Source organism: Rutilus rutilus, assembly GCF_951802725.1.
Source record: "Rutilus rutilus genome assembly, chromosome: 2".
NCBI classification, from domain to species: Eukaryota; Metazoa; Chordata; class Actinopteri; order Cypriniformes; family Leuciscidae; genus Rutilus; species Rutilus rutilus.
The window spans coordinates 57,758,162-57,775,596 of NC_140210.1; the positions used below are offsets into that span (position 1 = coordinate 57,758,162).

The 17,435-nt window shown below is 37.0% G+C and overlaps 2 protein-coding genes across 2 annotated transcripts in view; both read left to right on the forward strand.

Moving 5' to 3' along the window:
- LOC311279859 (uncharacterized protein) overlaps positions 1-4,405 on the forward strand; it is a 73,287-nt gene extending 68,882 nt beyond the window's left edge. Inside the window, exons 14-16 of the mRNA XM_084391634.1 lie at positions 1,241-1,414; positions 3,132-3,178; positions 3,269-4,405. Of these exons, the coding sequence (XP_084247760.1) occupies positions 1,241-1,414; positions 3,132-3,178; positions 3,269-3,816 (769 nt within the window). The 3' untranslated portion in view covers positions 3,817-4,405. The remainder of the gene's footprint in view (positions 1-1,240; positions 1,415-3,131; positions 3,179-3,268) is intronic.
- Positions 4,406-6,933: 2,528 nt separating this feature from the next.
- Positions 6,934-15,595, forward strand: LOC311286322 (protein NLRC3-like). Its single transcript, XM_084402480.1, has 8 exons — positions 6,934-7,002; positions 7,850-8,029; positions 10,327-10,506; positions 10,963-12,831; positions 12,978-13,151; positions 13,668-13,841; positions 14,405-14,451; positions 14,533-15,595. The coding sequence occupies exons 2-8, from the start codon at positions 7,893-7,895 to the stop codon at positions 15,066-15,068; spliced, it is 3,117 nt and encodes a 1,038-aa protein (XP_084258606.1). The 5' UTR covers positions 6,934-7,002; positions 7,850-7,892; the 3' UTR covers positions 15,069-15,595.
- The last annotated feature ends 1,840 nt before the right edge of the window (positions 15,596-17,435 follow it).

Below are 17,435 nucleotides of genomic sequence, written 5' to 3' on the forward strand. Positions count from 1 at the left end.
TCAAAAATGCAGACATGTACATTATTGTTGCTCACATATTATGGTAGCCCTGTTTGTGCTAAATAGTGTGTAATTTTTTTTTGCCATTAATATGTTTATAAGCAACTGAAAAAAGCACAAATGTCAGGGCATGTCAGAACATCTCAAGGACCCCAAAAACACCTCAGACCCCAGAGGGTTAATCAAAGAACAAAGGGAACAGAGAAAAACATTTTTATCCAGACATCAATGGCTTATTGATCATTATAGGTGTTATCAATCATTTAGTTGTTATTGCTAGTTTGAGTTGAGAAATACACATTTCAGCATTATCACTAATCTGTGTGTGCATTTTCCTTGAGAACCAAGCAAGTTGACGATATTGCAATATTGCAATATTGACCTCAAAAATCGCAATATGACATTTTCCATAAATCGTGCAGCGCTAGTGTGTAGTGATAATACTTAGCCATGTGTAATCTCTGATAAGAGGCCATATACTCTGCTATGTATTATTTCAATTACCAGATTACATTAAATAGCTTTCGATAAGAGGAGCAGCTCACCTCACCTTTGCCCTAGTGGCATAGCTTTGATTCGGCCGCAGACAGGAGGCCACAGGTAAACACAGCCATATCGATTTAGATCTACCATTGATAGGAAAACAAATGTGCCACTGACTTCCCTTACTAATATGAAAAAGCCACTTTAGAGCTAACAGTGTTCTAACAACCTAACAATTTGATTGATTCATTTAATGTTCAAGTATGCGTGAAAATTCTGCCATTTGCTGAATTATAAAAACATTCAAAAAGTTTCCATCATTTTGACAGATAAAAAAAAAAAACAAGGTATCTGGTCTATTGTGTTTCTCTTAGTTACAAACATTCCCACTGTAAATGATAATAGGGAGAAGTAGGGAAGAAAAGGTGAGTGATGATTTAAAGAGAGAAATGAGAGACTCCAGGTATAGTCCACTGCAATAATTCATGAGATTCATTAAATCGGATCACATTTTCTGTTTTCCACATTAAAACAAATGTGGAAACATATGAGAAATACAGCATTTACACTAGTTACATTTACAAGTTACTATAACATTAAAGCATTTCCTTAAACATGAAAATTGTGTAATTTAAAAATGAGATTTACTTTATTTTGTGCAACACAAAAGGAGAGAATTTGCACAATGACAAAGTTGCTGTCAAGGACCAAAAATGACAAAAAACAAGAATAGATTTCAGATCCTCTCTCTCTGTAGGTTGTCTGGCTGTATGGTGACAGAGGAAGGCTGTGGTTATGTGTCTTCAGCTCTGAGTTCAAACCCCTCACACCTGAGAGAGCTGGATCTGAGCTACAATCACCCAGGAGATTCAGGAGTCAAGCTGCTCTCTGACAAACTGATGGATAACAACTGCTCACTGCAGATACTCAAGTAAGGACAAGTATCCCTTTGTACAATCACACCGACGTGACTAGAACTTTCAAGTACATCATGTGATCAAATGCTAAATTCAAATCTGCGTTCTCGCTTTGGCTGGCGCTGAGCTAGAATGGATGCCCTTATTTATCACAACTGTTTAATGTTTTCAATTTTTAAATTTATAAAACATACTGATGTCTGTGGAAGCAGCAATAATAACAATTTTCAAACATGATTTTATTCACATCGAGATAGACCAAGTTCACCAGCCACTTAATTTCATGTATTTTGTGAGAAGTGGATGCATTTACGTTTTGTAAACCCAACAGCTCTGAGCCCGGTTGCAAGAAACCTCTTAAGTATGGGTATCACTGAGGGGGAAAAATCCCTGAGGCAAGGGAATTCTGTAAGAATGTTCCAATAAACGTCTTAAGCATCACCCTTACCTAGGTGTTTAAAATAAGCATTTTGAGCTAGTTTCTGGCAAAACACTGCAATGGAAAAGCTGTTGCTATATTTACGAAATCTCCCACAATAAACAGAACATAACGGACCACTGATTTTAACCAAATTGAACATTTACTAAACTACACAACTGTACTACTACAATATTTGAGTTAAAATTCGAGCACATTGTTTTTAAAAGTCCAGCTATGACACTGGAGGGTGCTCAAAATCCTGCCGCACCACTCACATAATAATAGTTTTCCATTAAATTACAATATATATGTCCAACTCATTGTTATTGTATTATACTCACCCTTCAATGCCACTTTGCCTGTTTGGTGATTAGATTCACTGACTGACGCATTCGGTGTCTTAGACAGGTCCTATGCGCTAACCAGCCCTACACAGTACCAAGAACAAACAAAAAAATATTATTTTCAAAGATGGGGGAAAAACACCCAAACCTGCCGCTATAATCAGTCACTCTTGTGCACAAGACTAAAGCCTGGCATGAGATAAATAATCCACTGTGATAAAAAAAGAAGAAAAAAAAGAAAACTTACACACTACACCCTGTTTCATGTCATACTTTCAGGCTTATTTCGATCACTAAAAATTCACATTGGCACTTCCTCCTCCTCAATTAACATGAAATCATCCATCACATTTGAGTTCAGCAGATGACTTCATTTGGGACTTATTTTGAACCCTTGGACCCTGGATTTTGTTGCAACACACAACAGAACTAAATTAATTAAGGAAAAATACTTCATGACAGCCTTAAGGTTTCTTAAGTGGACCTCTAGGTTTTTTTCTTGCAACCCATGTTTCAATAAGAGTACCCTTAACCTTATAACTATAGTTTTCTTAACTTAAGGGCTTTCATGCAACCCGATTCTCAGTTTATTAAACCTTAATAAACCTTAATGTTTGAAATGTTTGATCGGCTACCGATCGCTATCGGCCGATAATCACTTAATCACATCGATTTGATCGCTGATCTCTCAGTTTGCCGTTCTCATTAACCGTTCGGTCATTCTGACGATGTGTAAAGATGCGCTTGTGCTGTGCGTGTGCTGTTGTGCAACAAAATATACTGGTATCGGCAGATACTGCTTTCTGTGATTGACAATCAGTGATCGGTTCTTACTAAGGCATTGATACACACATGTGAAGCTTCTTTAGAATGATAGGAAAAGCGCTATACACATAAATTTGACAACACTATATTTAAGTATTCAATGTACTAATGGTTCATTTTGTCTGTATGTTTGTGTTTTAGTTTGGATCACAAAGGGCCCTTCTGTATCAAACTAGGACTAAGCAAATGTAGGTTCTTCCTCTGACAAACTTTTGCACATTTAATAAAAACAAATGTGATTAACAAACTGTTTTTAATATCTGTCATCTTGTGTTCAGATGCCTGTGATCTCACACTGGATCCAAACACAGCAAACACTCAACTCATCCTGTCTGAAGAGAACAGAAAGATCTCATATGTGGAAGAGCATCAGCCGTATCCTGATCATCCAGAGAGATTTGCTGATATTCCTCAGGTTATGTGTCGAGAGAGTCTGACTGGACGCTGTTACTGGGAGGTTGAATGGGGCCTTGGGGACGATGAACGGGGTTCCTGGGCTCGTATAGCAGTGGCTTATAAAGGAATCAGCAGGAAAGAAGGGACAGTCTGTAAGTTTGGATACAATGACCAATCATGGTGTCTTTTCTGCAATCGTAAAGGATTTGCTGTCTGGCACAATAATGTGAGCAATAACATACCAGCCCATGTACCACAATCTAAGAGAGTAGGAGTGTATGTGGACATGTCGGCCGGCACTCTGTCCTTCTACAGCGTCTCTGACACACACACACTCACACACTTACACACATTCGACACCACATTCACTGAACCTCTTTATGCTGGATTTAAGGTTTTTGAGTCTAAACTGTGTCTGTGTCAGATTTAACAACAGAGACACCATTGACAACACTTCTACCTCCATTATAATCTTGGAAAATGGCTATAAGTGGAGAAGTTTGATGAAACTTGTGAAAATCACTATATACAGTATATTATGTAAATATACTATTTAACTACAAATTTACCAAATGTTACATTGAGAAAAACATGCTGTAAAACATGAATGTGTAAAAGCACTAAACCGTCAATCACATGAAAACAAATGTTACGTCTTTATTGAGATGCACTGAAAAAACTGAACTTTCATCATCAAGTAAGATTTCTTCAAGAGTGAGTGTTGCACATTTTTCCTATTTACAATAATTTTAGAATTTAGACTTTTGTTGATAGTGCATCTCCTTTTACTATTGTTGGTTTTTTTTTATTTTTTTTTATTTTTTTTTATTTTTTTTTTAAATGTGGCACTGTATACACTGTTGGTCTATTCTCAATAAAAAAAGTAATAAATCTCACTATATTTACTGTAAATTGCTCTGTAAGAAAGGCTTAAAGGGTGTGGAAATCGATTAGCGGTAACAAACACTGACTAGAACTGGAATTTTCTGTACATGACTAGCTTTCGTCTCTTGACTGTCAGAGAGGAGACAAACTACTTTATAAGACACAAAAATACTGCAACACAGATGAGACGAACGTCTTGAAGTGTCTAGAACAGTCACAGACAAACTAAATATTCTCAGGTATTTCATGATCTGCTGCAGCTTCTTAGTGTTGATCTCAATTTATGAAATCAGAAAAGTTCATAAAAGCATAACAGGAGGGCGGTGGAAGCCTATTATCATGAGAACTGGTTTGTGGAATGCGAATGTAAAAGCAATAAACCGGTTCCTCTAGATGCCGTTTGTTTACTGTAAAGATCCGACCTGTTTTTTACCTGAAATTTTCTTAGAAGAAGGTTGAGTGTTTACCTATTGAAATAATGAGTCTGAAACAACGCAGTCTTGTTTGTACTGTAAGTTTAATAATTGATTTAATAGCTGTAATTAGAATTCAGGTTTATTCATTTGTTTATCATATGCATAACTAACTGACAACACTATGAATGTTAACGTTAGAGAAAAGAGGTCATAACACTGTTATGGACACATAAACAGAAGCATCTTAACTTGATTGTGATTAGACGATCTGATGATCATTTAGCGCCACCTTCTGGACAGAGAACTATCAGACAAACACATGGATTTTAATAAGAGATTACAAGAGCTGATTAATCACTAAGAAAATGAAAATTTGAAATTATACTTCACAAACTGTTGGAACATTTAACATTGTTTCTTTTAATATGTATATCTTTATAAAACATATATTTACATATTTTAAGCTCAGGGTAGCCAAACCTTTGCAGTACAACAATTTGAATGATGAATTATAAATTATACTAAAGATCTTATAGGCTACTTCAGACACTTTGTTTTACAGAAGTATGAACCCACATGAAAATACTGAGACTGGACCACAGACCATAAAGAGAGGAACAAAATCAGCACATGATTATGCTATCAGGTTTGAAACTGGAACAGAAAAACTGATGCGCAATGACTATTCTATCTTTGTGCTTGTGCACATGCCATTCATTTCTTTTTAATGACACTCCTTATGTCTGCTTTTTGATGAAACAGGAAGAACAGAACAATAAACTGTAACTGATAGTAAAACACACAGAAGTAGGCTATCTTTCAAACAGTTACAGACACGGACAATCCTATGATCAATATATTCCAAGGTAAGTTTCAAGGTAATTGTTTTCCAGCTATAGTTATATGGATATGATTCAGACAAGGTTTCATCATAAGTTCATTTTACTGAATTTTAAAAATGCTATTAATATCTTAATTAAACATCTTCATATCCTGTATTATAACATGAAGGTAATACAAAGACGAAGATGTTTCCAGTTGATCACATGTGATGCCATACTTCATTGTTTCACTGTAATGTTTATTGCAATGAGGTTTTTAAAAAGTTATTTGAGGACATTTAAAGTGATATTTCTGAGTTCTGAATTCTAATGATACTATGATAAATTCAGCGCTGTAGTGTGTTTGAGTAAATGGACATTTACTATGTTTTCCATTTTTCATTGTTGATCTGGTTTAGTCCAGATGTTGACTGAGAGTATAGAGATTTGGTCTATGTAAATACCTGTTACAGTTTATACAGGGATCAGTCCAGACCATCTGAAGACTTTGACTGTCCTCAGTGCAGAAAGAGATCCAGAACACGTCCTGCTGGTTCTGCTCACTGTTACACACAAGGAGACTTGCAGAAACCAGTAGATGACGAACTACAGAGAGTCAAAGACCAGCACAAAACCAGCATGAAGAACAAGTACGAGAGATTATTTGAGGGGACCAAACTACAGGTGAATGAAACCCTCCTGAACAGGATCTACACACAGCTCTATGTCATAGAGGGAGAGAGAGAAGGAGTGAATGAAGAACATGAGGTTTTAAAGATGGAGAAAACAGCCAGAACACAACACTCACAAGACACTCCAATCTACTGCAATGACATCTTTAAAGCCTCACCTGAACCAGGACGCGAGGAGAAAGACCAAATCAAGACTGTTCTCACTAAAGGACTGGGAACTGAGAAAAACTCCAGACTACGACTTTATCTTTGAGGTAAGAGAATATGGCAGAGCGAAAGATTATGAACAAATTAAACTTCAGACGTCTTAGACTTTGTAGGTACTACAGCTGTGATTTACTATAAAAATAACGTTTTGTGGCATATTTATTAATTATTATTATTATTATTATTATTATTATTATTATTTATTTTTTGCAGTTTTATCAGGTGAAATTCTCAGCACAGTCACTAAGGAGATTTAGTTACCAGAATTCCTTAAAGATAATTCTGGTCGTTTTATAATATATCAGAAGCAGCATTCTAACTATTTAAAATGTAAAAAAAAAAGAAAACCCTTTTTGAACACTTTTTGTCACGAACTAAACACACATTTTTCTAAACCTTTCTGAACTTTTCTTGACAGGTGAGTGCATGTTTATCTGCTGCAGGGCTTTAACGGGTTTCAGGAAACAATGAAAGCAGCAGACGCTTTGTGTGGGCGGGGCTTAATACACCCTCTTCAAACTGAAAGGGGAAGTGGAATCCTCGACAGACAACGTTTTCAAGATTTTGTTAACCAGAACCTAAACAAAAACATTGTGTAAGTAATTTTTTTTTCTAAAGATAGACACTTAATACATTTATATCAAAATATAGACATAACATGACAAAATATTGTTATTTCCCGAATGTAAACTGCATACATATTTAATAAATCATTTTGAATAAAGTTCATTTTCTCTAGAAGAGAATTTCAATGTAATTTTGAAATTATATTGAAACACTTAATTTTATTTTGGAGCACCCATTCATATTTTGGTACATTGGTTTGGTTTTATATTGATCTCAGCTTTAGTTTACTTTAAAATCTCTCTCTCTCTCTCTCTCTCTCTCTCTCTCTCTCTCTCTCTCTCAATTTCAAATTTCATTTTAACTTTACATGTTTACAACAGCTGCAAATGACACAATGTGATGTTCAGTAGTACTAAGTAGGAAGTAAAATACAAAAATAAACAGCATAAAATGTAAAATAAGGTATCAGTGCGGAGTAAAATAAGAGAGCAAATAAATGTAAACAAAATAAATCATTTAAGTAATAGACTTTTAATTGCACAAGTAATTAAGAAAGATAAACTAAAGGTGAGTGTATAAGTTTAGTGATGGAGAGACAGATTACCCACTGTTCTCACATTGTTGCAGACAGACACTGTAGAGCTGCTAAAACACTGTGTTCTGCAAATAAGAAGAGAAGTCATTGACTCCAGTATGTCAGATGTCATATTCTGTTTAGTTTTGTAGAAAAAATTTGTGCACATTGTATAGTTTCTGCTAGAAAGTGAGGTTGATTCCATAGAGAACCTTGTGTTCATACAAAAATGTCATTTTCAATTTACAGATTTTTCCCCCAGTGTTTTAAAATCTTTTATGTATTTTGTTTCCTCAAACAGATCACTGATTCTGGAGAGGACGGAGGGAGACGCTGCCTCTAAAATGAGTCTCCATGAGGAGAGAGAGGATCAGACACAGACAGCAGCATCTGCAGTATCCAGCTGTGTGTCTTTGAAGAGCAATAACTCTATGAGGGAACCTCCTGTATTGAGTGATGGAACAGTGACCTCTGACCCCAAGTAAGATGCTACGTAACGTTAGAGTTTTTTCCACCTCACTTTTAAATTGCTTACGGTGTGTGTCCATTGGCAGTTAATTAGGAATTAGCTGAAAATGCTCACTCTGCTCCGCACCAGTGGACACGCACCGTCATGAATGCTCGTGCGGCCGTGCACATCCGAATTAGTGGCTATTCATTATTATTATGAACTAAATGATTTTTCTAACTATTAAAAAATCTAAACGAAGGTGGGGCGGTGCCGCGGTGGCCAAGTGATGTGTAGCTGAACACCGTGTAACACTGGTAACAGACTATCGCAGCATGTTATGTTTTCACTCTTGAGGCCAGTTTCGCAACCCGGATCATAGATCATATACAAACTGCAGTGAGCATGTTTCAAGTTTTTATGAGCATATTTCATATACTCTTGTGGTCTAAACATGAACCAGCATCGTATACGCGGACATATTTCACATATTTGTCTTCTTCAAATTAGATATATATGCAAAAAGGACATTTCTATGTCAGTGGACAGCAGTATGTCTGATCATGAACTCGATGACATGATGAATTATTCTGATACACAGAAGACAATGATGTAAACCAAAAATTCAAAGAAGAATGGACAATAAAGTAACTATGCCTTTATTCTTTCTGTGTTAAACTAATGTTTGCCATTTGTTCAGAGACTGTAGTGCTCATAAACGTAATGTAAATATTATTAGACCTTTTAAATGTTCCTCTGCGTTTCTGCCTCATTCTTGGGAGTTTGTTATCATATAGGATTATATTTTTTAAATACATCAAGGTGCCCTCAACTCTGTTTTTTTTTGTTTTTTATTAAAATGTGTCATATTTTAATATTCATTATTCTGTATAATAAGTGTGTTGTAGGTCTGTGTTTTATTGGTTGTTGTCTCCCCTCTTCCCCACCACTTTTCCACAGCTTTACACGCCCATTTCTTGATGTCTTGCTTTTCAGCTCTTAGGTGTGAAAGGCCAGGCTATGATACTTTAAAAGTCCTTTATTTGGCTTGTTAGATGTGTATAAAAGATACCTTCAAATACAGAAAATTTATCAAAGTGGTTCTGGCATAAAAGATTACAAATGAACAGAAAGACACAATATTATTTAGGTTAAGTACACAAACATTCTGCATCATCAAAATCTGGTAATGTGATTCACATTCGCAAGCCATGAATTCATTTTTTATCATCAAAAACAAATGAACAAGAAACTTAACAACACTTTACAAGATATAATCATCAGTAGGTGGAAAAATCGAATCGTTTTTTAAATTTAATTGCATTTGACTCAACTTAAGTTTTGTAATTACTGGATGAGGCATTTTATGTAGTGAATTTGACATGATAGGGTAGATTTTCATGTGTATATTATGTTCCAATCCTAAAAAAATCTGAAAGTTAAAAAATCAATTTGTACAGTTTTACTCCGAGGTGGAGTAGTGGGCTCGGGGGCCCAAGGCAGAGCCAGGGGATTAACACCAAGGCGGAGTTGGGGACCGGGAAGCCCAAGGCGTTGTAGCGTTGTTGGGCTGAGTTGGCAGAGGGGGAGGAGCTGAGGAGCCTAACGGGGCCAGCAGAGCTGACACTGACAACTGAACGGAAGAGGAGGGAGTGGGAAGCTTATCAGGACTATCAGTGACGAAGGAGACATGGGGCTGGTCATAAGGAGACATGGGGCTGGTCATGATGAGACATGGGGCTGGTCATAACCATTAGCGATGATGAAGACTTGAAGCTGGCCTGAACCAGTGGTGACAAAGAAGACTTGGAGCTGGGCGGGACCACCGGCAATAAAGAAGACTAGCGGTGACGAAGGAAAAGATGAAGACAACTTGGGGCTAGGCAGAACCAGTGAACACTAGGAGACTTGGATGCTGGATAGAACAAGTGTAGAAGGAAGGGCCTGGGCACAGGAAACCATCAGGAAATCTATCACTCCAGACTGAGAGACAGATAACTGGTGTCGTCGTAATTCATGAGATGGACGAGATCTAAAAACTTCTGTTTGCTCTTCGAGGAAGCAATCCGCCTGTGAGAGGAGGATGATTTGAACAGCTGCTAGATCCATATATTATCCTTTTCTCGGTTATGACATTCACCAGTAGGGGTTAAAATATCTGATATATTAAGCATGTAGAGTAATAAGCCAAGAGTTAGTAACTTTAAGGTAATTAAGTGAAATAATCATTAAAGACATTGGTCATCCAAAAATGTCATTTTTAGTTTACAGACTTTTTTCAGTGTGTTAAAATTCATTGTATGTTTTATGTATTTTGTTTCCTCAAACAGATCACTGATTCTGGAGAGGACGGAGAGAGACACTGCCTCTAAAATGAGTCTCCATGAGGAGAGAGAGGATCAGACACAGACAGCAGCATCTGCAGTATCCAGCTGTGTGTCTTTGAAGAGCAATAACTCTATGAGGGAACCTCCTGTATTGAGTGATGGTACAGTGACCTCTGACCCCAAGTAAGATGGTACATAGCAAAGACAGTAACATAGAGATGCAATGAAAATGTAATTAATTGCCATTTTTAGAATATTTATGGTAGATTTGTATATGCAATGTAGATTTGTATTTAAAAATCATAGCTTCAAAAATATTAAGACAATATATGTACAGATATTAGATACAGATATATCACATACAGTAACTCATACATAGATTTCACTGTCAGAGTGACTGGGTGTTCACAAATAAACCATACAGATTAAAGATTGAATTAAGAGATTAACATTTTACATTTGAGAACAAAATGCCAATGTTGCCAGGTTTGAATATCTGAAAGTGCATGATGCAATGAAAAATATTTTTGCAAAATATTTTCTTTACTGTTCTACAGAAGAAAATTACTTTGCACTTGAATGTTTTGAGGTTTTTATTGAAACATTTTTTTCTTTGTCTGTTTCTTAATTTCTCTGAAGAATGGAGAGAGATGGTCTGATCAGATCTGTTAACTCTTGTCAGACCCACATCACACAGCAAGAGGAGACTGGAGACCTACAGAAACCAGAAAATGATGAGCTACAGAGAGTCAAAGACCAGCACAAAACCAGCATGAAGAACAAGTATGAGAGATTTTTTGAGGGAAACAAATTACAAGGGAATCAAACCCTTCTGAACAGGATCTACACACAGCTCTACATCATAGAGGGAGAGAGAGAAGGAGTGAATGAAGAACATGAGGTTTTACATATGGAGAAATCAGCCAGAACACAACACTCACAAGACACTCCAATCTACTGCAATGACATTTTTAAAGCCTCTCCTGAACCAGGAAGTGAGGAGAAAGACCAAATCAAGACTGTTCTCACTAAAGGCATCGCTGGAATCGGAAAAACCGTCTCTGTGCAGAAGTTCATTCTGGACTGGGCCGAGGGAAAAGCCAATCAGGATGTAGATTTCATGTTCGTGCTTCCATTTCGAGAGCTGAACTTGATCCGAGATCATCAGTACAGTCTTCACAGACTTCTGCTGGACTTTCATCCTGAACTTCAAGATCTGGACTCAAAGATTTACGAGCAGTGTAAAGTTGTATTCATCTTTGATGGTCTGGATGAAAGCAGAATGACACTGATGTTTTCAGAGGCTCAGACAGTTTCTCATGTGACTGAGACTTCATCAGTGGGTGTGTTGATGTCAAACCTCATTAAAGGAGATCTGCTTCCCTCTGCTCTCATCTGGATCACCTCCAGACCAGCAGCAGCCAATCAGATCCCCTCCAAATACATCAACCGTCTGACAGAAATTCAGGGATTCAATGACCCTCAGAAGGAGGAATATTTCAGCAAGAGAATCAGTGATGAGCATCAAGCCAGCAGAATCATCTCACACATCAGAAGAGCAAGAAGCCTCCACATCATGTGCCACATACCCGTCTTCTGCTGGATCTCCTCCACTGTGCTTCAGAAGCTCCTGGAAGAAGATCTGAGTGCAGAAATCCCTCAAACTCTGACTGAAATGTACAGCCACTTCTTGCTGATTCAGATCAACATGAGGAATCAGAAGTATGAAGAGAGAGATCCAGAGAAACTCCTGCAGTCCAACAGAGAAGTGATTGTGAAACTTGCTGAAGTGGCTTTCAAACAGCTGATGAAGGGCAATGTGATGTTCTATGAGGAGGACCTGATTGAGAGCGGCATGGACATCACTGACGCCTCAGTGTATTCTGGGATTTGCACGGAGATCTTTAAGGAGGAATCTGTGATTCATCAGAGGAAAGTGTACAGCTTTATTCATCTGAGCGTTCAGGAGTTTCTTGCTGCTTTCTATGTGTATTACCATTATGTAATGAAAAATGTTGACACATTGCAGTTTATCGATGTGGTGCATAATTTGCTTAAAGGAGCAGTAGATAAAGCCCTTGAGAGTGAGAATGGACAGCTGGATCTATTCCTGCGGTTCCTGCTGGGCATCTCACTGGAGTCCAATCAGAGACTCTTACAGGATCTACTGACACACACAGAGAACAGCTCAGAGAGCATCAGGAGAACCACACAGTACATTAAAGAGAAAATCAAAGATGGACATGGTCTCTCCACTGAAAGATCCATCAATCTTTTCCTCTGTCTGTTGGAAGTGAAAGATCAGACTCTGTCCAGAGAGATTCAGGAGTTTGTGAAATCAGACAAACACTCAGAGAAGAAACTCTCTCCTGCTCACTGCTCAACAATCGCCTACATGCTTCAGATGTCAGAGGAGGCGCTGGATAAGCTGGACCTCAAGAAATACAACACATCAGATCAGGGTAGAAGAAGACTGATACCAGCTGTGATGAACTGCACAAAGGCTCTGTGAGTGTTACAATGAAGAAAATGTTTTAGCATAGCAGTATTATCATCTCTGTAAGAAATGATATTTTATGATGTTCACAAGAAATAAAATCATATTGAATTTTGAAATGTAATAATTTGAAAAGTAATGTTTTACTGTCTTTCAGTTTTGCTGGTTGTAATTTCACTGGCCAGTGCTGTGAAATTATATCATCAGCTCTACAATCCTCAAACTCTGTCCTGAGAGAGCTGGATCTGAGTAACAATGACCTGCAGGATTTAGGAGTGAAGCTGCTCTCTGATGGACTGAAGAGTCATAATTGTCAGCTGGAGATAATCAGGTTTGTGTACAAACTAAGTGGGCAGTGCTGGTTCGATTACTTACAAGTTGTAGTCATTTACTGGTACCAAATTACATGACAAAAAGTTAGTAACTTAATAAATTACATTACACATTTAAGGTAATATAATCTGACTACTTGTTGATTACTTTTAGATTACTTTTGGCCTAACTTGTTTATCACATTGATTTGAATATGATAATCTTGTATCATATATTGTTATAAAAATACAAAGAGAAAGAAAATATTTTCTGTTCTTTATCATCAACTACATGAAGTGCATTAAATATTAAATGTCATCATGGTTTCCCAGACTGGGGTTTGTGATGAAACTGCAGGGGTTTGTGAGTTTAATGAGAAGCTATTAATTAAATCATAAAAATGTAAAAAATAAAATAAATAATTAAAAAATATAAATATTTTATTTGTTTACCTGCATGTCATATCCATTAACTGACATCAGAGAACTGTGAACCAAATTTTTTTGTGTGTGTGTGTATGTATGTGTTTCTATAGGTTGTCGGGCTGTATGGTGACAGAGGAAGGCTGTGGCTATGTGTCTTCAGCTCTGAGTTCAAACCCCTCACACCTGAGAGAGCTGGATCTGAGCTACAATCACCCAGGAGATTCAGGAGTCAGGCTACTCAATGACAAACTAAAGGATCCAAACTGCTCACTGCAGATACTCAAGTATGTTTAGCTGTCTGATACATTTGTGTGTGTGTGTGTGTGTGTGTGTGTGTGTGTGTGTGTGTGTGTGTGTGTGTGTGTCTGTGTGCGTGCGTGCATACACACGCTTGTATATAGCAGGGATTGATTTTATTCTTAATTGTTAAGATAAACACTGCAATGTTGTCTTGTTAAACATACATATCAATCATTTTTGACCCACAAAGGATTGACTAGGGCTGAGCACTATGCCCAAAATTGTATATTAATGAATGAATGAATTTTTTCACATCGTATTACTCTTGAGTTTAAAACAAACGTTACTCAAACTCAAACAAAAAATTAGGTTATGATTTTCTTTTTGTATGCACTGTAAAACACACTTTACAATATAATTTACACTGAAAAGCAATTGTGAAAGGTGCTAAATATGGACATGACCAAATGCTAGCTATTAATAGTTTGGTTTTGTGGATAAGTTTGTCATTAGATCAACATGAAAGTCTGTGATTTGTTTGTGTTAGTATTAATGAGGTTTTACTATTCCCCTGAAATTTTTTAATTTTTGGTGTGCATTTGTCTAGTTTGAATCATGGAGGACATTTCAGGATCTCACCAGGACTGCTAAAATGTAGGTCTACAAAACCCACATGTATCAACATAGATTAAAAACTGTCCATGATACAGTTCTAATCTCTCTTCTTGTTTTCAGATGCCTGTGATCTCACACTGGATCCAAACACAGCAAATGCTAAACTCATTCTTTCTGATGACAACAGAAAGGCGACTCTTGTGGAAGAGCCGCAGCCGTATCCGGATCATCCAGAGAGGTTTGAGAACTATGAACAGGTTCTATCTCGAGAGAGTCTGACTGGACGCTGTTACTGGGAGGCTGAATGGAGCGGCTGGGTGGATATAGCAGTGACATATAAAGGAATCAGCAGGAAAGGAAGAAGTGATGACTGTGATTATGGACTCAATAAAAAGTCCTGGAGTGTGAGCTGCATTAAAGGCAGGTTCACTGTCTGGTATGATAAAATCAGCATTGATATTCCTGTACCTTTATCAGGATCTACTAGAGTAGGAGTGTATGTTGACGTGTCAGCCGGCACTCTGTCCTTCTACAGTGTCTCTGACACACACACACTCACACACTTACACACATTCAACACCACATTCACTGAACCCCTCTATGCTGGCATTGGGGTTTTTTATTCTAACTGCTCAGTGTATCTCTGTCAGATTTAACCATCTACAGCAGGGAAATAGCAAATAATGTTTCTCACACACCAAGTGAAATATATGTCTCATATGAATGAAGACTATTTATTTTTTAGCTCTGTACTGACAAGTTATTTAGTTTGTGTTTAGAAGTTTGTTGCGGTGTTCATACACTTTTAATACACTGGTGACACTTTACAAGAAGCTCTCATTCATTAACATTAGTTCATGTATTACAGTTTATCTCACTCGATTTGACACATTTCTCCAAATGAATGTAGATGCTCTCAAAACAATTAACACAGCAAATTAAGCACTATTATGTTGGCAAAACATTTCAGTATTCACTGCATAATGAAGCACTGCATTTTATTCTAGTAATGCATTTATCAAAAATAAAAAGTAACATCAAAACTACACGTGTGTTATAAGTTGATTTGATGATAAATTCAGCTGTAGATACACAAATACATGAATGAAAATTTTCGTGTTCTTTAATCGTGTTCTTCAAAGTACTTCAAGTGTGTGTGTGTGTGTGTGTGTGTGTGTGTGTGTGTGTGTGTGTGTGTGTGTGTGTGTGTGAAAAAGGTTACCTAAATAAAAAATTTTAACTGAACCCTTCAATCTGAATGTGTCAATTTTGTGTAACAGTGGTTTGAGCAATTTCCTGGGAAACTGAACTTCATTACATATATATATATATTTTTTTTTTTATTGACAAGTTTTGACTTGTCTGGCGCCCGAACAATTTAAATTAAATTTACATTTATTAAATAATCAAATTTGATTTGGGGCAGCCACCGTTACATGTTTATTAATGCAATTAAAACTTAAACTTACAGTAGCTGTTCAGTGGAACGTCGCCTCGTGGTGCCATCATCCCAAAGAGGCCCAAAATCACTTTCACAGACCTGCACCTGTACTGTTCCCTGCTGGAGGAATGACCTGCCTAACTCAACCCGAGCGACTGAGTCCGTAGCCATTGTCAAGAAACGACTGAAAACACATCTTTTGTGGCAACACTTGATCCATAAATACTAACTCTTTGTTTTCTTTTCTATTCTATGTTTTTTTATAATTTTTTTATTACGCATACTGCGTTAAACTGAATTGGGAAGGGTTACAGCACTTGCATATTGTCGCCCTATTGTTAGTTTAATTGCTTCTGCTCTCCTGATTTGTAAGTCGAAATTATTAAATGTAAATGTCATTATATAAAACCACAAGTCAACTGCAGACAAACCTGACAGAGAAAGTTTAGGATGTCTCCATCTAGAGGTGGATTTCTGTCATTACATCAGTGAGAAACACCTGTAGCAGCAGAAGAGAGATGGCAGAGTAATGGACTTATTTATTTGACTTCAATTTAGGCCTAAAAACTATGGAATTACTTTTGTGGCAATAATAATGAACGTAACTTTTCAAGAAACTAATGAAAATATAAACTGAAACTGAATAAAATATCTTTGAAACTGAAAAAGAATAAATCGCAGGGAAATTTTTTTACTTCGTTTTTAATACACTGCATGTTTTGCTAACTATTTCTCATATTTCTTTCGCTGATCTAAACTTACAAATGCGCTACCAGAGTTTTCATTTACGCTTCTGAAGTTTTCGTTTACGCTTCTGAAGTTTTCCTTCGCCATTCTGATGCATAGCTCTCGTGGGGGCGGGGCAGTGTGTTCTCATTGGCTACTGAGTTTTTGATTGACAGCTTCTTCACCTGGAAGTGAAGACGTCAGTGTTGTGTTCCAGGAAAGACATTCTTCTTGATGTTTTACAGTTAACGAGTGGATTGCAAAAGGCGGGATTAAAATGTTCCTTCTTATGGGTTCCAGCCCACATAGGGGTGGAGGGGAATGAGCTGGCTGATATGCCAAGAAAGCAGTAGGTAAAGACAACATTGATGTTGACATAAAATACAGCAAAGCAGAGGTTAAGAGCATTATTAAAACAAGAACTTATGAAAAATGGCAGTTCTTTTGGGATAATGAATCCTTTTGGAGACATCTTTTTAGTATACAGTCTAAAGTAAATAAGATTGCAGATTCAGTCAGAGCTAGACATGAGGAAGTGGTGTTGTCCAGGCTGAGGATTGGGCACACCAGACTTAATAGTACCTTATTTCTAATGAAAAAGCATGTTGATGGTAACTGTGAGCATTGTCTCAGGCGTAGCCCAGAAACAGTAGAGCATGTATTGATTCATTGTCAGAAATATCATCAAGATAGGCAGAGGCTTATTGCTCAAGTAGAGGCCAATGAAATTATCTTTGAATATAGAAATATTTTACAAAGAAGTGCTGGTAAGATTTTTCATTTTTCTTTTTCTTTTTTAAAGAATACAGGGCTTTTAAAAAGAATTTAATTTTATAGAGAAAATGTAACTCCTGTT